The sequence below is a fragment of the Phaenicophaeus curvirostris genome, chromosome 5, assembly GCF_032191515.1.
Source record: "Phaenicophaeus curvirostris isolate KB17595 chromosome 5, BPBGC_Pcur_1.0, whole genome shotgun sequence".
Lineage (NCBI taxonomy): Eukaryota > Metazoa > Chordata > Aves > Cuculiformes > Cuculidae > Phaenicophaeus > Phaenicophaeus curvirostris.
The window spans coordinates 63,687,039-63,712,832 of NC_091396.1; the positions used below are offsets into that span (position 1 = coordinate 63,687,039).

The 25,794-nt window shown below is 40.2% G+C and overlaps 1 protein-coding gene across 1 annotated transcript in view; it reads right to left on the bottom strand.

Annotated features, from left to right (window-relative positions):
- KCNH5 (potassium voltage-gated channel subfamily H member 5) overlaps window positions 1-25,794 on the bottom strand; it is a 161,194-nt gene that overhangs the window by 19,500 nt on the left and 115,900 nt on the right. Inside the window, exons 9-10 of the mRNA XM_069856786.1 lie at window positions 20,802-21,054; window positions 9,497-9,693 (exon numbers count right to left, since the gene is read on the bottom strand). Of these exons, the coding sequence (XP_069712887.1) occupies window positions 9,497-9,693; window positions 20,802-21,054 (450 nt within the window). The remainder of the gene's footprint in view (window positions 1-9,496; window positions 9,694-20,801; window positions 21,055-25,794) is intronic.

Genomic DNA, 25,794 nt, shown 5'->3' on the forward strand with positions numbered 1-25,794 from the left:
ATATGATGACAATGAACAGGCACAAGTTCTCTCTCCCAGACCATAGTTCTGGGTGCATTGCAACTGGCATTCCCGGTCTTGCACAAGTAAGTTTTGAGGAATGAGAAGTCTCATTCAGAAACTCTTTTTTACATCTGCAGGTCATGCTGTTCTGTGTTGGCAAAGGTCTGGTGTTCAGCTCCAGGAAGTAACAGTGGAAGTATACCAAAACACTTGAAATTAATCTTCTGTTTTGTAACATTTCCCCCTTTTTTTGTGCTTATCATGTTGGAAAAGTTGTAAATCTACCCGGTAATTAGGCCCAATAGTCCATGCAAGAAGAAATCTTAACTCTGGGCTAATTGTTTGGAAAGTGTAAGATAACAGAACACTGAGGGCATCACAAAATAAACTGGGTACTGTCAGCAGTAGCAAAAATGTATCAGTAGGACCCCCATCATTTATTGGGCACCAGAGGAATCACACAAACCTATAGGGTGATGGACTATGTTAAGACACCTGCCCAAAAGAGAGCTCACTGCAGAGCTAAGGCTGGCAAAATAATAGCCTGAAATGGAAACTCAGGGACAGGGATAGTGATCTGCTCAGGTCTGCTGCTGGCTGAGCTGCCAGTGCTTGTGTTCATCACAACATCAAAACACAGGGCAGGGGACTGATGATAAAAACCTTCTTAAATGGCAATCAAAAATGAAATGGCAGCGTTGCTTCCCATTGTACCATGGATGTTCCCTCCTCTAATCTAGCGGTTGGGAGAGATTAAAAACATCAATTTTAATTGATGAAGGTAGGTGAACACAAAATATTTATTTTTCACTGTTTACAAGATTAAATAGTAAACCTTTGATTTATGTTTTTTACCAGCATTCAAGTTCTGTGCAAGCAACATTTCCCTGAATCGATACTAGCAGACAGCTGGCAGAAGGCTTTTTCTGAGTCAACTAAGGAGAGCTTCTTAATTATGAGATCTTTCTAAACAAAGGAATTGTTTGAATTGATAAAAACCACAATAGGAAATAATCGTCAATCTAGATCTTCACTCTAACATAGCCAGTTTACACTTCTGTTTTCCGATGGGCGCTGCTCATCCCTGACATTCCCTGTTTAATGATCTTTCCATACACAAATAAATCACTTAGTTTGTATTGCCTGCCTGAAGAAGAGATGCTCATACCTTTCACTGGGGTAAATTATTAGAAGGACTTTTGTAACAGCTTCTGAGTCCCTGCAGGCAGAAAGCAGCCCACCAATATATGGGGTTGGTAGTTTTTCCAGCCATATAACAGTGTTCAAAGATCCTTGAATGAAAAGAATACTAAATTGCCTTGCACTTCTCAACAAAAATAAATATGGCCTGATAAACAAGATCAAATGCCCTTTTGATTTAAGTTTAAATGGAGAAGCTACATGTCTAGGAAAAAAAAAAGTCTACCTCTGGAATGCCAAAGTATTATCAGAATTGGGCTCAGTCCTACTTTCAACAGGGTTGGTAGTGCTTTGCCTCTTGCTCCTACAGAAGCATGGTCAGGACATCTAAAGAAGGTATTTAATTTAGAGATTATATTCAGAACAGAATAGGGGTCTGTTGGTAAACCTGTGGAATTAATGTGTCTCTGAAACCCTATTAACAGTGATAGTGCTTTGGCTAATCTCTGCATTTGCCTTCAGTCTAAAGGCAAAATATATTAATCCAGACTATGCCACGAATGGTTGGACTCAATGATCCAGTGGGTCTCTTCCAACCTGGTTATTCTATGATTCTATGAACCCATACTACCTCAGGCCTCCCAAAGACCCTGGGAGATATACAGTGCCTTGTTTTTCAGATAAGTATTTAAACCCAAGCCGGAGAGGAGAGGAGAGGAGAGGAGAGGAGAGGAGAGGAGAGGAGAGGAGAGGAGAGGAGAGGAGAGGAGAGGAGAGGAGAGGAGAGGAGAGGAGAGGAGAGGAGAGGAGAGGAGAGGAGAGGAGAGGAGAGGAGAGGAGAGGAGAGGAGAGGAGAGGAGAGGAGAGGAGAGGAGAGGAGAGGAGAGGAGAGGAGAGGAGAGGAGAGGAGAGGAGAGGAGAGGAGAGGAGAGGAGAGGAGAGGAGAGGAGAGGAGAGGAGAGGAGAGGAGAGGAGAGGAGAGGAGAGGAGAGGAGAGGAGAGGAGAGGAGAGGAGAGGAGAGGAGAGGAGAGGAGAGGAGAGGAGAGGAGAGGAGAGACAGGATAATTTCAGTTAGAAGAGACCTGCAATGATCATCTAGTGCAACTGCTTGACCAAATTAGGGCTCACCAAAAGTTAAAGCATTTTATTAAGGGCATTGTCCAAATTCCACTTAAATGTGGAGAGGCTTGGGGCATCAATCACTTGTCTAGGAAGCCCGTTCTAGTGTTTGACCACTCTCCTGGTAAAGAAAGGCTTCCTAATGTCTAAGCCTCTCCTGGTGCAGCTTTGAACCTTTCCCATGCATCCTATCACTGGATACCAGAGTGAAAAGATCAGCACCTCCTTCTCTACTTCCCCTCCTCAGGAGGTTGAAAAGAGCAGTGAGACTGCGCCTCAGCCTTCTTTTCTCCCAGCTGGACAAGCCCAAATTCCCTAGCCGCTCCTCATAGGATATTCCTTCCAGTCCTTTCACCATTTTTGTTGCCCTGCTCTGAATGCATTCAAGAGATTTCAGGTTTACCATGCACTTCTGCACCTGTCCATGGAAACAGTCACAGCAGGGGAGCATGCTGTGCCTGTCAGAGGAGAGAAAACCACTGTGTCTCCAGGGAGTAGTTTAGAGGTGCAATTACTCCCGTATCCCTGGTTCCTCGCACTCTCTATGACCTGAATGGAGCTCAGCAGGGACCACCATAAGGGAGATGCTGAAGTCGCAAAAAGGAGAGGGAAGGGAGTGAGATACACAGAAAAGAGTCAGGTTCACAGCTACCAGGAAAAAAAAGTGAGAAAGCAAACCCATCAACAGCTTTTAGAGCAATCGCTCTACTCAGACAGATGTCCCATGCCGTTCGGCAGAAAGACACAGAAGGGTGAAGTCAATGCTGCCGCAGCTTTCTCTTTGAATTTTTATGCAGCTCTTCCACGTTGCAAAGTCATTCACAGTCCTCCAAGGACTAACTTCCTTGCTTTGACTGCCTCAAAGACAAATCCCCATGCCCCTTAAGATGAGCAAAGACACAAGGAAATGCTCATGGGCGCAGGGGATGAGAGGGAAGAGCTGCAGAAGAAAACTCTAGTCTCAGATTTGTAATCCTTACACAGGAGGAAGTGCATGGGTTCTTGACGGCAGAAGGTGTAACATGGACTGTACTGGGCTGTCTACAATCACACAACTACAAATAGACAAAGAACTGCTCCATTCTCCATAATGATAAATTCCTCGCATGAGTTTGGCTCAGACCCATTAGCAGTTTCTCAAGAAATTCCTGGGCACAGACCAGCCAGGGACCACTGTCCATTGGCAGTTTGGATGAGGCCACGTTGTGTGAATGGCTGAAGTAGGCTCTTATGTCCCATGCACACTCAATATACAAGTCTAGAAACCATCAAAGGTGGTACTGGATCTAAATAAGTCCGTTAGGAAATACTGCAATGGAATACTAACATATCTGGAGACAGCTCTGAATGCAATGAAGCCAAACAATACAAAATTTTTAAAAATTGTCTTAATTGAAAGCTTCTTCAAGCATAACAGAGGCTGCAGAGTCTGCTAAGATGTGAACAAAATAAAATCATATTGATTTTTGAGGGTATAACTTATTTGCTCTATAATCATGCTAAACTGCCACTGCAGCTAAACCATAGCTATAGGTCTTCATTTTCTGGGACAACATGTTCATATAAAAAAGAAACAAAGCAGATGACTAGAGACAAGAAAGGCACATGAAAGGGCAGAAGCATCCTGAGACAAAGTGAAATAGTCTTTCCTTTTTCACATGAAGATGGAGAAAGGAATTGGTGAAATTAGAGGAAAGGCTAAATGTGAGCTCTACAGAGGGAGCATGAGGAGATGCCATGGTCACAAGAGAATTGCCTGTTAATGCACAATGAAGCAAAAGCTGCAAACACACACAGACGATGCCATGGGCAGCACAGTTATGGACTGCGATTAACATCACTCCATGTTTCGCACTTTAGAACTGAAGAAGAGTGTCACTGTGCCTGGCTAGAGAACTCCTCTGTGTCCCCTTGCCTTAACTATGAGGAGGAAGCAGCAGGATGTATCAGCCCGCAGATGCTTTGAGTCCCTGAAAAGATACAGGCAGGGAATAGAAACGTGCCACACATGTTGCCATCAAGGAGTTGATCAAATTAATTTTCATTAGGTTTGAGCAAGACATTGAGTTACAAACAAACTCTGGGTTAAATCACGCCAAAAGCCTGTGGGCCATACAAGCCATAATAGGAATTGATCCGTTGGATCTGCCCTTCCTGAGGCTTGATCCTGCACTCCCTGGGACCTTTGCCACTGGCTCAAACCAGCAGAGGAATAAGCTGCACTTGCAAAATAACGTACCAGGAGTGGGATATGGACGAGGACCAAGTACCAGTTGATCATGTTCCCCATCACAGGATGTAAGCTCAAGATCTTATTGAAGCCCCACCAGCTGATCTAATTACTAGTCACAGCAGTTTCCTAAGCAGTACACTCTTCTCCCTGCTTCTCCTCATTGATAATGATGGGAAAACTTGTTTTGCCTGGATAGGTTTTGCCATCATTGCTGTTCCACATAGAGAAAATCCCAGTAGCAGCCTGTAAAAAGGAATAATGGACCTGCCAGTGTAGATGGATTACTGGGCAAAGGAGGTGCTCAGCACATCCTGCACCACAGTTACACCACAGCTTTCTGTTTGCCAGAGTTACCAAAGGATGATGCTCTAATCTCCTCCTGCGTGAGCAAGTCAATCCCCACGACTGATTAGGACTGAGCGCGAGCACCAGCCGGCAAAGTGCAAACAGCCCTGAATTAAGCTGCTATAATTGTGAATGGTTTTCAGAGCTCAAAACCTGCAGAAGTCCTCAAGTTCACCAGAAGGTGTTCAGCCTTCAGGAGTAAGGGTCAAAACGCATAGCAATGCTTTCTCCCTCTGATATTGCTTCAGCATCAGGACACTTGCTAACATAGCACACCATGCGGAGGGTCTCAAAAATGAAAAAGAAGCGGGATCCTGAATGAACCTTGGTACTAGCTTCACTTTTAGGAGATATAAATTCAAATTAAAATAAAGCTTTTCTAAAAACTGTGACATAGAAGTGACAAGAGATTCAGTCAAGAAATAACATACAATTCATTAAATCTTCAAGCAGAATCAGAAAAACAATTTGAAAAGAAATTATTCTAATCTGAAATAGAAAGAAAACCAGGACATTTGTTAAGACAGTCTGAGAGCCTCACCCGTCAAAAAGCCTCAGCGATTCACACTGTGCTGAAGGAATTAGATAATGTCAGTTGCTCACAGTATTGTTCCTGGCTTTAAGAGCGTCATGGGGAGAGGAACCAAACATCTCTAGATGGCATTTCACTGCCTTAAAGGCACTTGTTTCTCCTTGCACCTCCTTGGCTCACTGCCCAGCACACCTTCCAGGAGCAAATGTGCCAGAGGTTCCTATACAGACAATTGCCCTCTTCCCTGGCTGCTCCTGACTCAGTTCTTTAACACAGTTCATTTTTGCGCCCGTGTACCTTAAAAGCTGTAGGGGAAATCTTTGCTTTGCTGAAGCACAGGAGAATTTTACTGCAGAAGGGCCAAAATTTCGGTTTGATTTTTTTCTTGTACTTGCACAGATAATGCTGGTCTAGCAGCTACTTGGAGATGGTGCGTTAGCTGGTGCAAATGGAGGTAACAATGAGAAAAGGAAAAAAAAAAAAGCTTTACCAATTTCTGCTGAACACTTGTTTTCTGTGGGAAGACATTTGGTAGCTTCACGTAGGCCTTCTTTCCAATATTTTGAGCATCAATAAAATGTATATTTATTTATTCGGCTTTAAGCCTCCTAGAAATCTGTGCTGGGTCCCCTCCTCATACCAAGCTCCACGGTTCAAGACTGCTGAGAGGCTCCCCTTCAGCTGTGTGAAATCTTGAAAGGCACTTAATGAATTAGATATTATTAATATTCTCTTCCATTATTAGACGGCAGTAATTAACTCTTTGAAGACTCATCCTAAATACTGCTTTATAACTTTCAGTCCTCTGAGGCGGCTATGTAATCTCATTGTGATTTTAAAGAGCATCTTTACAGATTAATTATTTTCCCCTGTTTGGAAAAAAAGTTCAAAGTCCTGGTTCTGCCTTGGAGTGTGCATGAATGACATTAGATGTGCCATAAAGATTTCAGAGCATGAAACGTGATTTGCTGCAATACTTTGCAATTACCAATTAAAAGTCACCTCGCCACCCTGGGCAGGAAAAATGACTGCAGGCTGAAGAGCTCACTTTATGGGCTCAAAAATGCAGCATGATGGCTACCTAACACACAAAAAAGAAAACAAAAATTCAGATTTGATAATAGCATATTGAGCAGATGCCTTAAGTAGGTCATTCAACGTGCCAGGCCTCTAAATGTTATTTAGGAGTGAGAAAACATTATTTTCCCTCTTCTGCATGAATTTTTCTTCCCTGTCATGTGGAACTAACCTTTTGTGCTCAGCACAATTATTAATTTATTAGCCTTTTGAATGTCTAAATTGTTTTGCAGTCTATGGACTACATTTCAGTGCTCGTTGAGGGACAATGCAGCACAAACACATATGTGTATGCACCTACATACATGTCTGCATATTTCAAAGACCAGACCTGATGAAATAACACTTCTGTCTATATATTTTTGACAATGAGAAAAGCCATTTTCTTGAGCACAGAACCACAGGGAGTGCACTTTTGTTATAATTAAATGTCAAACCTTACGAGTGATGACTATGTAGAAAAAGTGCTAAACATAAGTCTATTGAATCAATTAAAGGAGACAATGATTTTCTTCCCATTTAGATTATGCGACCCCAGTACAAGCTGCTGCAGTATTGTGCAGCTCTATCACAACAATCTCACTGCCTGAACTTTCTTTTTGCTTGTTAAAACTGTCCTGGATGACCCTGCTTTTCCTTAGAGCACCATTAAACATGCCCAACAGGGAACCACACAAGCTTTCAGCGGATACAAGGTTTGAAACACGCTCCTGAATAACTATATGTAGCAGGACTCAGATTGTGTTCCTGGTGCTGGAAAGTAGCATGATCTATTTTGTGCCTAGGAACAACGCACGGACTTTATGCAAAGCAGGCTCTGCCTCAGCCCAACTCACTGCAATACCAGGAGTGAGACTTTTCCCAAAACAATTCTCGAGTAAAACCACAAGAGACATCAAAGGTGGAGTTCATTTGATGTACCCAAGGTATTTAAAAATTAGTGATCAACAAAAGTCAACAGAAAGGGGATGATTTTCACATCCCAGACTGGTAGCTGAAGAGGGGCCGGATGACTGTCTTCTGGAGGAACCATTCCTCATGGGTTTAAAGGTGGCCAGTCACCAGCCTTTACATCATCATGCAGCTCTTAATGAAATTAATTCCACTCTGCATGTATGACATTGACATGACTTTCTTTGACTACCCATCTGTTCTCATGTAATACCCACACAATCAGCCAACCAACATTTCCTTTCCTTCTGTAAAATCCAACATTTCTCTGGAAGTGCTGTTCCTTTCTGCTCTGAGTCACTGTCCCCATGGTAAAGTCTTAAAAAACTTAATTCTGAAATATATCGGTACTGGGGTCCTGAGCTCCACATGTTTTTGTTTCCACTTGGGGCACACCCTGTGCCAGAGCCCTCCAGGGGAACCAATTTTCCTGTAAGAAGGTGCATGAGAAAGAAGAAAATCCACGAAAACACAGCCAGGAGGCTATTCCCCATGTGCACCCTTGGACTAGAGAGTTGAACTCTAGCACATTGCCCTGTCAGGAAATGATCTGTGTGTGTTTTTGCTGTACACAACCTTGTCATGGCTAATGGGGGAAAGGGAGTTCCAAGAAGTTAGCTGAAGTGACAGGTTCACAGTTTTAAGAAGGAAAGAATACATTTTGGCACAATGTATGTCGCTTTATCTTGTCCCATGAAATCACTGTCAGCAATGCCTGAACAAAATTGTCACAGTGGGACTGCAGCTGGTGCCACATTTCAGGTAGGTGAGACCACAAGGGGAGGATGCTGAAGTCAAGGCCTGGAGGACCTCTCATCATTAAAGAAGCTATAAGCTAGAAACCTCAAACCAGCTTCCAAGCCCTAAAGCCTTTTTTTCAGGTCTGAAGCAGAGTTAAACTTCAAGTCAGAGGCAAGCAACAAGCTAAAACCAAACCTGATTATAATTCAGCTCTTTCAGATTTTAGCACAGACAGAGTAGAACTTTAATTCCATTGCATCTACTGTTTACCATGGGTATTTTGTGTCATACATCATATATTAACAAGCATAAGGAATGCACTAAAAATTAAAACTCTTTTGAAAGAAGCATTTGTAAGATTCTCTAGTGGCTAGAGAGAAATTAGGGTAAGAAACGTAAAGTTTGAGTTGTGTTGAATTCCTTTGATTGCAGAGGCTTAAATTGCCTTGTAAAATACTGAGGAAGCCTTGGTACATTATCAGGTGAGATGCCATAGGTAGAGCTGCAGAAAAGTGTGTTTTAGCAGCTAGTGGATCACAGTTAATGCTCAATAATCTATAAATCATTGTTATGAGATTTTTCTATGCAAATGAAATTTATATAACCCTCATCAATCTTAAAAAAAAATCATAAAGATTAAATTTTGCAGCCGCAATGTGAATTGAAGAATCCCTTAACCTGTTTTCAAGATACACCCTTATAACTAATTAATTTTTAGATGAAGTGTTCTTTGAAAGGACTAATGGATAGTGAGCATTTCTGATTGATTATAAAATGAGCAGGAGGGTATACGAAGTGAGCTGTGAATGTAAAATCATTACCAAGCTTTATTAACCTTACCGTACTAAAATTCTAAGCTGTGCAAGTGAGCAAATCAGGTATTAATACAGTAATTTTGCTGTGTGGATTTTATTTATTTAACATCAATAAATTTCTCTTAGTTGGTCTGTGCCATGAAGATCCCTCAGACTGTCCTCTGACCTGTACCTTAGCAGGTAAGAGACTAAGCCTCACCTCTGAGGAATCTGGAATCTAGATTCAATCAGACTATAAAATATAATTTTATACATTATGCAATGGGGGAAAAAAACCAAAAGCCAGGAACTGTGAAGAAAAGGAAAAGAAATGTAATTCATATGTCATCCTGCTATGACTGCTTCTTAGAGCTGCAAATCCACAGGAAACTTTTATTGAGCCATCATTAACAGCAACAACATTTATTGAAAAGCCAGTTAATCGGCAATGACCTGAAAACATCAAGAGTAAATTGAGAGTTGCTAAACACTGCAAACCATCTGCAAAAGGGTGTAATCTCTTGGTGAGCAAAAGGGGAAAACAAAAGCTGTAACCTTACCCGCTTCCTCAAATTGCAAGTGAGTGTGAGATTCCTTGAGAAGGAGTTTGCAAATGCCGTATAAAAGTCCAACACTTTAAGCAAGGCTTCTCGTTTAATAATATGTAAATCGCAGTATGTCAGAGCCCGTACATTGGCACATGCATGGGCCAGACTGGTTTCCTTCCAGAAGATATCACCAAACACATCACCTTTACCTGAAAAACAACAGGACAGACTTGTTAAAAGATAATGCCTATGCACGTGTTCTTCAGCACACAAATTACTTCTTCCTAAATTGTTCTGTGCTTCCAATTACTCTAACATAATCTGCCAACTGTGAAAACTAGTAATGGTAAAAGTTTTAGAAGTATCTGAGGTACTTGAGGTTCATTAGCAGTAGCCCCAGGTTTTTAAGGTATTTATAGATTTCTCTCTGAAGTGTCACAAAGAATAAAGACCGTGTTGTAAAAGTCTCATTGGAGCTGAAGATGCAGGTAACATATTTTTCAAAAGCTCCTGAATATAATAAGCAGTAACTAATGTTCAGATGATTGAATATTTCTAAAGCTCTGTTTCTAGGTAGCTTAGGAGCCCTATTTCACCAAAAGCCCTTGGCATCTAGGTTTGTATGTTACCAAGGCTTTGCAGTGCAGTGCAACAACCAGCTTCCAGGGCCCAAGGACCATATTTTGAAGCATATTTAAACAGTTTTACTTCAGTGTAAGCCACAACACTGAAGTAAAAACCCACCAAAAACCTCTCTGAGACTTCTAACCTGGCTCTAAATCTTAAACAGATCTAGAAGTCTCGTTCTAAATCCAAACGCATGCACTTAAGCTCAGGCTTACATTTAAGTCTATTTAAATGTTTTCTGAGTAAGAAAGGGTTTGACCCCTTAGACACCTGCACATATAAACAACTCCAACCAGATGTGAAGATTATACCTGGAGGCTATTTCTACATTGGTAGGTAGTGAAGTTAAACAGCTGATGCTGAGGACCTGACCTGTACCCTGCACATTTCCAGGACTTAGTTAGCTGTAGTCCAGCCCCATGGTCAGAAGAGCTCCAAGGATTCCAAGAGCAACTGTTGTGCTCCTCTGTATCCCCCAGTTTCCTTCCCTCTACAAGGAACCCACAGCCCTAGACAGCCATGCTAGACACCGAAGCAGAAGTGAGGAAGATCAGGACATCAGGTTCAAAATCACACCCAACCAAAACACCAGCATGGATGCAGACTGGAGAGATGCTTTCAGGTTTGGATGCTATTGTTGCTCTGAGAAGCAGCAGCAGCAGCAGAAGGCACCTTGAGAAGCCTCCAAGGTTGTCTCTTGCTTCCCAGCTGTTTCTCAGCCACAGACTGGGTGAGGGCCAAGGTGTGTGGTTTGTGGGTGACACCTCAAACCCTGAACCACAAACCATAGTAAAAAGGGCATTTTTTGTTTCAAACACCAATGACATCAAAGCTCTTCATTTTAGCAGTTATTAAAAGGAAACTAAAATCAATCACTCAGTGGTGGTATCGCAATTGATTTCAGGTACCTCAAGCAGCCCCTTGGTGAAGTTTAGCGATTTGGGGGATGGAAAAGGAAATACATTTTAATACTTACAACTTTAAGAACTTGCAACATTTCACTCAACTCTGTTTTGGGAACAGAGTAATAATTTACCCAGCCTTATTACTTTGAGGGTCAGAACCTCTATTTCTCTGCTTCCATTTCTGCTTTAGGTATTGTACTCAGTAAAACATCTCTAACATTTCTCTTGCAGAATAAAATAAAACATGCAAGTCCTTATCTTCATTTCCTTGTTTCAATTTCCTAATAAAAGTTTATAGCAGAATCATCCATTAGAAAGGTTTTAACTGCTTTCCCATTGAACTGCTTTTAAATAATTCTACATATTTTGATGTACTTAAATTTAGCTACAATACATAATACAGCTAGTATAATTTATAAAACAAGTTGCTTAAAATGCTCTTCTTATCACAGAGCATTTCTTTGTAACATATCATTTATCTAATGTACTGATTTGAAATTACCCTTTGCAGTTAATTGTCCTTGTCTATACCCACAGTTCAAAACCTGGTTTACAGACATACTCAGCGCAGTTACATAATTTATAGAAAATAGACCATTTCTGAAATGCACAAAATTGCTTAATGGATTTGCTCTCTGAGGTGGATACAGGACAGAACTGAGTCCTGCTTTCAAAAGCTGTAGAGTGCAGTTAAAAAGATAGAATTCAACAACAGGGACTACTACAATTATCCTACTGAAATGTGAGCAAAATACTTTCTTTCTAAATTTGATGTAATACATAGCTAATTTAAGCTGAGAAGTTGAAAGCAGTAGATGCTTACTCCAAAATTCTGCACAATGTTATGTTACAGAATGTGTACCCAAATCACGAATAAATGAAATCACCATTCAGAAGCTTGAGATCTCCTCAATGTCTTTAGTTAAGCGAGGCAGGGAACTGCACTGGGTCTCGGAGAAAGGCTGGGACATGATAAACTGAACCTATTCACTCCACGAGCCATCAGTCAATGGATTTGAATGTTGAAGCTCCTCTCACATTGTGGTTTATTCTTATGAGAAAGTATAAAGTCTCATAAGCATTTAAGGGTTCATGAATTTGACTTTTTCCCCAAACACTTCTGAGTCTCATTTGCCTGTTATAAATGTGCTAAGGAATGTACTGAACGAAAACAAAACCAACCAGATTCTCCAAAACAGCACGTCTTTTCTCATAAATACAGAGATTAATGTACTATACTTCATCCCTATTAACTGTAATTCACTGGGTAGTGAGAGGTAATTTTTCATTCAAGTTTAATTTTACATTATGTAACTAAATGGAAAAAACCTTTCAGAGTTGCAACATAAAATTCAACTGGTAGGTCTGAAACACCAGCTACACAGAGGCACGTGTATGTTGGACACTTGCACGATGTGTGCAGATTTCCAATGAAAGCCCAGGGTGGGACTGGGAATACAGAGGCACTTGGGGCTGATGCAGCCTGCAGACTTTTCAAAGCCTCTTTCTAGAGGTGCCCCAGCATGTTGCACCCCAAATCTGCACTGCCTTGAGTTCTGAGCAGTCTTAACACTCCTCCTGAATAGAGGCAAAACTCTGCGAAACCCTTCTGCCCCTGCTTTCACAGTACCCAAAGCATTGCTGAAAAAAAGGAATGCTGTAAAATTAGAGAGGGAACCACTCACATACATTTTGCATGTATGAGGAAAGGGAAGAGGTACATCAGGACGTGGATACTGCCAGATTAAAGATGGCAAGACCATGAGTGTAAGGATTTGGGGACTGAAAGAATTGCAGAAACCAAGAGGACATGTGCAGGGTGTTGGTGACAGGCATAATTTTTGCTGAAATAGCCACACTGGTATCCTAATATGGACAAAAATTTGCTGGTGTATTATGTACATGTTCCTGTACATAAAATATAAATATATGTTCATGTATGTATATACTTAGAGACAATTATATGGTACATAACTATATGATAGATAATTATATTTCTATACACTAGTCTATCTTTTATACAATGATAACTCTCCCATACGTAAGTGGGGCAGGTGGGGCAGATGTTCTCTGCAGCCTTGCACCACAGATTGACTTGTCAGTTTGTGAGACAGTAGTTTATGTTTGGACCTTTCAGGAAGAAAAAAATCTTAAAGGCCTTATGAAACTTCCCAGGAGCCTGCAAAGGGAATGAAGAAGTGGTTGGACTCCAAAAGGAAAGGTTTTTGTTGAACAATTTCTCAGAACCCATATATATTTACGTAAAGGCAAAATTTATGCTTCTCCAAACGGGAACAGAAACCGAGCTAAAAAATATCCTTGTAGACATGGAAACTTGATGGGGCCTTTGGGAGAAAGTTTGGGCAGGCAATGAAAGAATAAATTCTTAGTGGAAAACAGAACTAAGGCAAAACACATGAAAAGGACCAAGACATCTTCTTAAGATGATAAGGTGTTTTCCAGTGCTGTGCAGTCTTAACTAAAAGGCCAGCTACCCTTCTCCTCATTTTATAACATCTCCGAATTCCCATCAATCACACTAGCAAAAGCCAGACATGATGAATGACATAGGCTTTTCACTATTATATGTTCAAATCTTCTGTTGCTTATGAGAAGAGGAGGCTGATTTGGTTGCAGAGTTGGTAAAACTGCATTATCTAAAGGAAGGGTTCATATAATTATCTCAGATATCAATAGCCATGATGTGATGGCAGCACAGAGGTAGAGGTCAGCAACCAAATATCAAGCCCTTGCAGCCACTACCATATATCCTGATATATATATATTCATATAAATACATCTGCCTCAGTCTATACACGTGCAGTGAAACCTTTGGCTGCAGGACAGACTGATCTCAAACTGATGAGGAAATCCAGTGAGCAAGGAGGAAATTGGCTTGTTACCCAAAGCAGCACACAGCTCTGTGATGGTTCAGTGAGTTAGGTAAGTTCTGTAGCTTCTTGCCATCAGACATTGGGGATGGTTGAATATGTTTACAAAATGATGGGATGTATTCGTGGAATAAAATCCACCTGAAGGTACTAAACATAAATGATTTTCCTCTGGGTTAGGAAAACCTTAAAACACATTAAACTGTGTTGGAATATTGGAGATCATTCTGAGGAAATATCACTGTTTGCTTACCCAATCTTCCTGCTTTTTCCTGCATGCCTGCTATTGGCCATTTTTGAAGACTGGCTACTGGGATGGCTGGATTTCTGAACTTAACTGATAGAGCTGTTCATGCCTGAATAGGGGATCTGGAGAAGATGAGGGTGATGTGCAAATTCATCAGCTGTCTCCTGTCATAATTGATTCCTGTAAGCCTATGATGTGCAGCAGATTGTAAGAGAGTGCTCTTTGCCTCTGGAAATGCTTTAGTCAAATCCTCAGCCTTTCCCAGGGCTATTTCTTGGTTGTCCTATGTAGGGACAGGAGCTGGACTCAATGATCTTTGTGGGTCCCTTCCAATTCAGGACATTCTATGATTCTGTGATTCAGAAAGGCCAAAGCTCCCTTGAAAATCAGCTCAGAGCTGTGCACTGACCAGTCAGAAATTCAGCTCTACAGGATGGCACATTCACACATGAAAGGGCAGAACAATGGGAGAAAACAGCATTTCTAGCATTTGAAAGACTGTCAAAATTGCCAGCAAAGAAACAACATGAAACTATGCCAAAGATTCAAGTCCATGCTGGCAAAGGCACTTTGCATTATTTAACACAGTGCAACTTTCCCAGTCTGCACCCAAAAACACAAAAAGAAATTTATATTTCTTCCAGTATTAAGGACGGCTGCAAAAGAGCAAAAGGTCTACGTAGATATTCTCCTGTTAGTGAAGTGTTTATGGTCCCGATCTCTCATTTTTAGTGTAAATCTCATAGTACTTCATATTTTTCTAGAAGCTTCAGCTCCTGGAGACTGGATATGTCCATTTTGATTTTATACAGAAATAAGTTTCTGTCTCCTTGACTAAGGAAATAAACTTGAAATTGTGAGCATTCCCACCATCTTCAAAACTCATAAAGCAAATCAGATTGCCTCAAACTATTAGTCTGATTTAAAAGAAATAAATTGCATGATTTTAAAATAATTTGCTTTTTCTTGCACTGCCAAGACTTTTGAGGTCCTGGGTTTGGCAGCGAGTCGTGCAAGTCTAATTCAAAAACATTTCAGTTTAGTGAAAGAAATCTTTTTGACATTGGAGCCTGCAGATCACATCTATAACACAACAGCTCGCACTAAATTAAGATTGATGCTTCTTATTATATTTAACTATCATGCAGATAGGGATGATAATATTTTAAACTTATAATGTAATGTGGAAAATTGAAAGTTCCTTTCAACTCTGTCAGTAAAAACTAATAACACTTTTGAACAAGCATCTTACATGGTATGAAGCATGCCAACCCAGAGCTGCAAGATATGACTTATTCCAAAGCATGTGCTTAAGAACTGCATGGTGCAGAGCTGCACGTCACATTGGTTCTCAGATCAGTGACCTGTCAAGTATTTTGCAATATACTTTGAGATTCAGCATCTAAAAAACTACCTGCATCATCTTAATTACTGCAGTGCTGCTAGCTGAAAAAATCCCACCTTTCCTTTATGAATCATTTTCCTCTTAGTTAACTTAGAGCTTTTAACTTATTGGAACAAAAGGGGCTTCTCCTATAGATTAAACAGGACATAGTCAGTTTCCTAGAATGACAGAATCATAGTGTCATAGATTCATAGCATAGTTAGGGTTGGAAGAGACCTTAAAGATCATCTAGTTTCAACCCCCCTGTGATGGGCAGGGACACCCCACTAGGTCAGGCTGCCCAAGCCCCATCCAACCTGGCCCTGAACACCTCCAGGAATGGGGCAACCACAACTTCCCTGGGCAACACTTTCCAGTGCCTCACCACTCTTATGGTGAAGAAATTCTTCCTTATGTCTAGTTTAAATCTGCCCCTCTCCAGTTTATACCCATTGCCCCTATTCCTATCACTACAAGGCTTTGTGAATAGTCCCTCCCCAGCTTTCTTGTAGGCTCCTGTTTGGTAAACTGCTACTTAGGCAGATATTACTAACATGGAGAAACTCTAACAATTAGTCTGCTTTGGTTTACTTCACACAAAAAAAACTCAAAAGAAAGTTCAGGATAATATATCAAAAGCTGATTTGACATAAGGGCAAATTCTGCCACCTTCATTCTACTTTAGAAGTAACCCAAGCTGAAATTAAACTAATTAAAATCAGAGAATCAGAGAATTAGCTACTAATACTACGAGATGGAACTGGACTGACGGGTTTTTCATGCAATACACTGCATCACACACAGTCAGTTCTGTTCTGCACAAAGCACATGCCCAGCTGTATAACACAAAGGAAATTCAAAGTCTTGATGCATGGATCCCATAAACTAGATTACTAATGCTGACAGATGAAAGCTATGGAACACTTGAGTCTCCTCCTCGTCTAAGTGGGAGCTGTTACTTGCTCATCCTCTAAAGAACTTTCCCTTATGAGATTTGGTAGGAGACTTAATCTTTTGACCTCCAAATACATGTAAGATCAAGAGCAGAAAAACACTCATCCCTATTTTCAGTTGTCGTATGGAATTCAAGAATTGCCACTTGAGCTCTTGCTTTCCTTAACTCCTCTGATAGCGCTTCCCAAAAAAACTAGTTAGAAATATGTCATGAAGCATACCTTTAATAAGTGAAACTCTGGCTTGCCTGAAACCAATAAATCAAATAAACAGGTTGCATTGGGACTATATGCAGAATGTGCTCAGAATTAACCTGCAACACATTAAAGCAAATAAGAACTTAATCGAATACATGTGGGATCAGGACCCTATGTATGGCTAAAGTATGAGGTATTAAATCTATATTCATCCTGGCTCAACTATCAAAATTAAATTCATTCAGCAGCAGCCCTCATTAGGATTCCACTGCTTAATAAATTTTTAAGATCATGCAGTCTGAGCAAGATTTTTGATCAATTCCTACAATCAACATTTCAACAGGGTGGGTCATTATTTCTCTGATGCAAAATGACTTCTTTAAACCTTATTAATCAATCTGCCTGGTTTAAGTTACTCTGCAACTTATGCAGTAAGCTGTGCACATAGTGGGAGCTGGCAAGCAGCTACCAGCGACACTCGGTTGGCATTGCCACTTACATGAAACTCTTTGCCAGCAGTAAATTCAGGTTAATTGCAGCAGGGTAAAATGTTAGGTGCCCTCTGCAAGCAGGTGCCTCATTTCATTAGCCTGGGGAACTTCAAAACCCCAGTCCTCCCTAAGGCTTCTTTGCTGGTAAGACCTCCCCATGCAGAGGAGTGGTAGTTAAATTTTTTTACTTCTGCTTGAGACAGTGGAAAATTACTGATGTGCCTCCTCAGGGTCACCTCGCTTGCTAGGAAGGTTTTGATAATTAGAGACAAGACTGTTTGCCCTTCTCCATTATCCTGGCAAAGGCAGATGTTAAAATGACTAGATCTTGTTTTCTCCAGCGAAAATGATGGTGCCCCATCACACCAGCTCTGCATGCTATGTGCTTTCTGCCACAGCAGCAGCCAGTACCTGTGAAAGGTGGGAAACTGTCCTTGAGAAATGGAGATAACTAATAAGGTGAAAGTAACAGCACACCTGGGTATCTTCATTAATGAGTCCTATAAACTGTGGATCTCCAGGCTCTATTAGATTAATTCTCTTGCTCTACCAATTTCTGTAATGCTGATTACTGCAACAGCTGGGCATTAGTTATGCACAGATGAGAACAAAACCAAACCAGGGGAGAACAAAAATTCAGGGTGCTGCAAGTTGCTTTTGAGCAGTTTTTCACTGGGTTTCACCTGCTTTTGAGCACAAGAAATGTCAAAGCTGGGGGTGTTGAGCCAAGAAAACTGCTGCTGAATAAAAGGCTGGTTGTCTCCACAGCGGAGCCTGCAGAAAGCACCTGGGTGGGATGCAAAGCCTCCTGAGGATACCATTTTGGCAGGCAGGGAGACTGGGTGTGTCAATTTACTGGGGCTGTGAGGGAAGGGAACGTGATAAGGGGAGATGAAGAATGGGAAAAAGCAGAAACATTCTGGAGTGATTCATGATGGTATCTGATGAGGAACATAGCCTTGCCCTTTGGACAGAAGCATGAATGTAGGAGGTGGAGGATATATATTCTTAACTCATTTTGATGTCCCTACCTGATTCACTTTTCTAGGATATTCCACTTCTAAGAATATAATTTTCATGTGCGGGTAAGCATGGTAAAAAAACCTAAACCCCCAAATAGGACACACCTTCTCTTTAAAAAAGGCAAATAATACTACCATACTAAATAACACTACATTATTAAAACATTAGCTGCAAAGTACCACTTCCAAAGCAAACTTAGGAAATGTGGCTCTGCAAGGAGCAGAAGCTGGCTATTTTCCCACAGAGGAAATTAATGAGGACAAGTTTCCAAAGGACATTTATCCCATTTCCGCTCTAGGTTACTGCTGGGAGATGGAGAAGATGGTCAACCTGGTAGTACAACCCGATAAGTTGACTGTCTCAATGAAAGTCAGCGTGATGGCAGATGCTTTGAGTATTCAAAGCAGACTACAGAGGTTTTCACATTAGGCAGAGGTATTGTAAACTTGGTCTACTTCTTAGGCAGATTAATTTTCCTTGTGCTTGAACTTCTCAAGGCAGAACAGATCAATAAAAATTATGTTATTCACTGTCTGATCTGGAGTAACTGTTTGAGGCGCCCAATGTGTTTGCAACTACATCTGGGGGAGCTTTTTCTTCCAAAAGTGAATTTTTTAGTAAACTATGTCTCATAATTACTTAGTTTGGTATTCTGTTAAATAATCTGTCAGATCATGAAAAAACTCTTCAGTGTGCTCAATGACTAGAAGGAGAGGTTTATCTTCCTTTAAGTTACATTTACACATTCTGCTAATCCCTGCAGTACATGACAAACACAGTTTGGAGTCACGAGATAGCCTGTCAGCAGCCACGGGAGAATAGAAGGCACTTCTGGTAATTAAAGGTAATTCACTTTAACTAGATATGTTTTAAGGTCTCTCCAGAAAAAAAGGAGAATAACATAGTGAAGTTACCTGCCAGATCTGTAAGGTAGAAACTAAGAGTTCTTACTGTCATTCTAAACATATAATATTCATCAGTAAATGCAATAAATTTTTGCATGTAATCCATTTAGTGATTGTTTCTAGCTCAGTAAATTAGTTTTTTGTTGTTGTTGTCATTGTCATATCCAGAAAGCCATTTATTTGTCTAAACACTGCTACTTACTCTTAAAGTTTTTCTTTTTGACATAGCTATGAGCAAATATAAGATATTGTCACTAGATGGATAATAAAAACAAAATGGCCCAGTAAGCTGAAATACAATGAATATTCTATTATAGAAATTGCAGATTTAGGAATTTTCACCATAATGACTTTATATTTGAATATGAAAACATATTCACTCTTCATTAAATCTCTTTTTAAAAACCTCTGTATATACTAAAACACAGAAAGCTACAGCAGGTATTTCAGAAGACTATGTATGTGCATTTTCCTAGTTCATACCCTCCAGCTGAGAGGACCTGCATTACATGCTCAGGAAGCTGTCCCTGCAGTCCCATCCACACACCTGCACGCTGCCCTGTTCCATCCCAGTGCAGGATGGAACTATGCTCGTCCTCATTTCTCCTCTCCTCCCCCTTGCTGTTAGCTGGGAAGGAGCTGAAGCTTTGATTCATGATCAGTGTTGACTCCTCGTGTCTGCGCTCTTCTCGTGTGCTAGAGCAACTCCCAAGCATAATTACGACCCCCAGCTCTCAGCAATCATCCCTATGAGATACGAGAGGGACCCACTCAACCCTCTGGAGCCACTCTTAGAGGGAAGAAGCAGTACAGAGGTTCAGTGGGCTGTGAGAGGTCCCCTAGGATAAGACCACTCACTGGATTAGCCCTCAGGGAGCCACAGCTCCCATTTAAGGGAAGGCCAATTGCTAATACTCAACAGGAGATGAGTTCTACAACCTATTATAAACAGGCATGACAGACTCTGGATGGTTTTCATGCAGAGCCACCAGTTTTTCCTCTACACTATTCTGTCTCTGAGGGCGATTCCTGCCTCAGCACTATCGCTGATAACTCAGTCCTGCCATGTGCTACACCTTCCCCAATCTCATATAAGCTAGCGAAGAGTCTGCATTAGGTTCCTTTCCACTCACTGCTGGCAGACCAGACACCATAGCATGATTATGGGGTGTTTAAGTTCCCCCCTTACTCTGATTTCTCACAATAGTGACTGGATAGATGGTGCATTGCTGTCTCTTTGTGTACTCAGATCAAACTGTTTATTTTCTGTAAAGCTAGTTCACTACAAGTGACAACTTTGCTTCCTTGAAAAGACTGTTTGTAGGTGTTATTCTGGGATAGAATACAGAAAAATGAAAAATCCAGCATGAGGGATAATGTGGAAATCCTCCTGCATTTTTTTCTACCAGGCTATTTACAAGATATCAAGCCCACAGATGTCAGTCTTTTCAGCTCTGAGACACTGTAACTGTGATCAGTGACCCATACTGGGGAGAAAGAGCATTCCAAATGGCATAAGAGATGAAGAGTTTCCTTCTAGAATAGTGTCTCTGGAGACATGATATCTCCATCTGAAGACAACCACCAGCCTCCTGTAGTCCCAGCTGTTGTTAGACAAGACTAGTTAGAATTAGAAGCTAAGCAGAAGGCAAATACATCCAAACAGTCACCATTTCAACAGAGATGACAGTACCTAAAATAGCCACCACCTCGTCGTCCTGGATGACTTCTAGGGATCCTGAGACCACAAAGCAAAGAGCATCAACACTTTCTCCAGCATGATAGATGAGGTCTCCTGGGGCGCAGTGGATTGTCTGAAATTCCACAGCCAGTGCTCGCAGGCAGCCGTCACTAGCCAGTCGGAAGGCAGGATGCTCATTAAAAACTTTCCGGTTTAGGTGCACGCAAATATCTGCTCTCATGTCCTTTGGGCAAATCGAAAGAACCTGAATAAAAGAAAGAGAAAGAATAATCAGCTCAAATATGACACTGGGTCAGTGCATGTCTAATGAAATAACTGAATGGATGGATCTTAAGATCTAACGATTCAGTTATTTCATAAAGCCTCTGGTGAGAGTTTTTGGTGTTTTGTTTTTTTTAATTAGGGTAGTATTTCTCTACCTATCTATTGCTTTCCCAGCAGATGAAAGGGTAATGTGGAAGAAGGGATGATTCTGCTATGCTGTTCTCATTCCTAGCAGTTTTTACACTTGCATTCCCAAATTTCAGGTGGCACTACTATGTCCTGTTTGTATCCCTTCAGACTTGGTGCCCAGACTATCTGCCTGCTGCTACGCTCAGTCCCTGCTGAAGCACAGAACGGATGCTCAGAGCTGAAGGAGCTCGAAGACATGTAAAGACAGACCATTCACAATAAATAACATCACATTTTGCTCACATTCAGAAAACCTAATCTTCAAAAGTCTTGATATAGATGACCACTTACCGACATGTATCCAAACACAACAGGGTTTAGTTTCAGCACCATACAGACATTTCATATGAAACCTGCCCTGGAGGGCTTACAGACTAGAAACTCCAAAGAGCTTGAAATTAAAGCAAAAAGAAACCATTATGAAACCTTATGAAAGGTAAAGGTGCATGAAATACTGTCCTGTGAAGACGAAGATGTTTTCACAACAGATCAATTAAATAAGACCTTCAACTAATTCCTTACCTTACATAGATTTCCCTATTGAAATAGTAACACAAATATACCTGAAGAAAGAAAGTGAAAGCCTGTGGGTCTTGTTAGGTTTGAAAACTCTGTGTCTAATATTTGCATATCCTCCTAAACACACTATCATCCCTATAACCCTAAATTGAATATCCCTCTCTTAAAGGTAGCTAATTTCATATATATGTTTGTAATATATATATATTTCATATATGAGAAACACAAAAATTTTGATAGGATAAATAACAGAAAATAGCACTCTAGAAGCTTAACACAAAGAAGACTGCAGATCAATAGTATTCATTAATTTCTCATTGTAAGTAATTAACATAGCATCTCACTCTGCAGATAGTGTGAAATATAGGGATATTGGGTCAATGTGCTGACTGCCATTGAATATTAACAAACAGAAGGAGACTGGTAACTCTCACTAAGCTTTGAGGCAAATGGTCAGGTTAATATCAATGTTAAGCCACAATTTTAATTTCTGTTTAACGCAGATGAGGTATCAAACATATTATTGCAAAATATTATTGAAGGTCCAGAGTCATAGAATGGGAAAGTAGTAAGTAATTTCTAGTTTAATTAATAACATTTAGTCCCTTTCTTATTTCAATAGACCAAAGTTCCTTTGTGGTCAAAGGCATAATAATTGCAAAAAGGTGAAGTAGAAGTTATTCTCCTGTCCTCTGCACTAAGATAGTCTGAGGCTAGAAGGGGCTACTGCACCAACCCCTTGCACTATGGGTCAACTCATAATTTTAATATCAATACTAGAACATCTGCTAAAATTATAGACTAGAAGGCCATGATTTAATGTTTTCAAATGACACAGGGTAATTTTTGTGATGCACAGATAGTCTCTCTTCTAAAATATGTGTTGTTTCTGAATTGATTTTTTTTTTTTTAATTTTCACCCAACAGTCAGAGGATCACATGTTGCTTGGATAAAAGACCTGCAATGACTGGAAATCTCTTCCACATGTAGATGTTTATAGAATATGACCAACTCATCTTTGATCTCATCTTGAATAAACAAGAGAGACAATCCTCCTTGTGTCTAACACTATGAAGCACAATATCTCCTTGGAAACTTCTCCATAGGTTTCCTCTCTTACAACCACCTCCCGGATCTGCTAGATAATTATTTTTTATATGATTTGATACAGAAGGAGTCAATTTTTGCTTAATGCTATTTTTATGTAACAAAATGTTGTGCAGAACATATTAAAATACCTTTAATAAGTCTGCTTTATCATAAAAATGAATAATAAACACATTTTACAAGACATATTCTCCATGAAACATTATTTGTGTTAGCAATAATGTCCTGCCTGAGTCACTGTTGTCCATATCCATTATCAAATTTCCATAACATCATTAGGGCAAAATGTCATTTGTACAGACTTACACTTACCTGAGTCATTCCATCTACTATTAGAAACATGGACACACCTTAATTTTTCCAGTGAAAGCCAAAAATTATTGTTTCACCTCAGTCCTTCTTCTGGATCAAACAGAAAGCTCATCTTTATTACAATAACATAGTAATATGCCCTCTTTCTTCTTCTAAACAGTCATTTAACAAAAAATTCTGCTTGCTTTTGTACCATGATTGATGATTTTTAACATTTTTGATCTACTCTTGGGCCTAAATCATGGTTAGAAGTTTGTTATGTCCCTTTAATACTTCCAGTAATGCAAATGCATTTGACTTAGCAAGGCCATGAGCTATGAATTCTCACACACTGCTCTTAAGAAAAATCTATGTTTTCATACATGACTGATTTCCAAATTTTATCTTTTAAGCTTCCAAACTGCAGGAAAAAATAACAGAAGCACTTCCCAAACACATCAAAAAATTGGTCAAACAATTGCACAGGTTGTTACTGTGAGGTCTGGAGATGTGCAAGGACCTTTTTTTTTTTTTGAGTGTAAATTCTTGAGTCCCTCAAGAACATAAACCTATTGTTTTGTCACAAATGGAGAGCTGAATAGCATATTAAAAGTGAGTGCTCAAAGCATTACACTTCGTAGACACAACAAACTTATCTGTCATCATACTTTCTAATATAAGAGACAGAAAAATTTCCATTGCACAGAAAAAAGCAAGTCTCAGAAAGCATAATCCAGGAAGTTATTGATGTCATGATGAAATGATTCTCCTAATGACATATTATTGTATGGAGATATATGTAGACATCACTTATCAACTAGTACAGCATTAAAAGAGTAATGATGCAAGAATTATACAAGAACAAATATTCTTTATGTCAGTTTTCTTGTCTGCTACGCTTCAAGTACTGAAAACAGAGAATGAAACAGATGTCACCTAAAAGAAATACTTAATATTAAAAGATTTGGCAAAGGAACTTTGACCGACAAACATAGACATACGTAAGGTGTAAAAAAGAGGTAAGAGAGACCATCTCAATACTCAGCTATGTGTTTACTGTATGCTCCAAGCACAGGACTCCATAAGCTCCAATCCAACTGTGCAACACTTTTTTTTGTGCTTACAAATACCAGCATCATGAATTCAGAAGAAGTCTCACAGATGCCACCTACTTCTCTTAGTTGTACTTAGAAAGGGGTTGTTACTGACACAGATTACAGTACGCAGTAATTTTCCTGCTTCCAAATAAGACAGCTAATATGATATAGGATCACACAAAAGCATTTGGAAGGTAATGATATAATAAATAGTCCAAAGATCCTAAGAGCAGAAAATGAAAAAACAAGCACTTCAAGTTCAGATAAATATTTTTCTGGAAATGATCCCTTACTGGTAATACAAGACTTAGACATACTTATTGTGAGATGCTCTTACTGAAATCTCAGTATTTTTGAGACAGCATGCAACTTAAGACAGGGATTAGCAGCAGCATGGTTGTAAGCAAGTCCATATAGTGTACAAATTTACACACGTGGGTGTAAAAAAGAAAGTCAGTCTAAGGGAGAGGATATCCTGTATCTCTCAATCTATTGTTTCACTATTAGGGAAATGCCTCTAACATGTCATATTAGTAGAATGAAAGCTCTGCTGGGCCAGTTGTTCTAGCCTGTGTATTCTTTCAGCAGCATATCAAACCTCAACAAAACAAATTTCTGAAGAGGAAATTTCCTTTGAGATTTCAAGACCTTTGTTAGTGAAACCTGTAGTTTACAAGCAAGGAGGGATATTAAGGTTGCTGACTGCAACGCTTTACTAACTGATGGTCCAGAGCGCATGACTTGGAGCAGGCAGCCTGCAGGGACCATATGCTTGTGATGCTGCAGAATTTGCTCTGTAATAAATCTGTAGCCACAGACTTTGCCTTCAGCTTTCCCATATGCATCCAAGCAGCATAAAAGAACAGCCTCTCCTATGCTTCAATGCGAAATCAGAGGAGAAAGTTGAATTCTGCCCACAGGAAAATCTTTGCTGGATGTACAAGCTGTTTCTACCAGAAAAAGGAGGAAGGATCCACGCCACACATGAACAGTGCACAGACCTGAACCACTACAAAGCTAAGGAAAAGGAAAGTAAAGCAAAGAATAACATTTATCACTTCCCTTCTCTACATGGAAAATTAAGGCTCCTCAGAGTCAGAAGAAGACAATTGCTGACGTCTGCCTTTATCACCCTTTGCTGACTGGCATCCAGCTGATAAAAACCCCAAAACAACACTGGGTGCAGAGATTCAACACTGCTGTGATCTCTAGAGCACCCTGTGGTGTATGTAAAGTGCTGGTGGTGAGTGAAAACCTTGTGGTTGCTGCTAGGCAATAACCAGCTCTGAAAGACTCCCAGGGAGTAGGCACAAAAAAAATCTCACTGCCTTTTCTGCTTGAGGTCTGTAAAGAGGGAGTAAAATTCCCAAGGAGGTTCCACCTGATTTTTTTTCCTCTCCCATCCATTTCCTCAGCATGCTCAGGCAGTTTAAAATAAGCCCCACGAACAGCTCAAAGAACGCTACGGGGAACAGAGATTACAAGGAACTCAAAGAAAAGCAAATGAATCAAAACA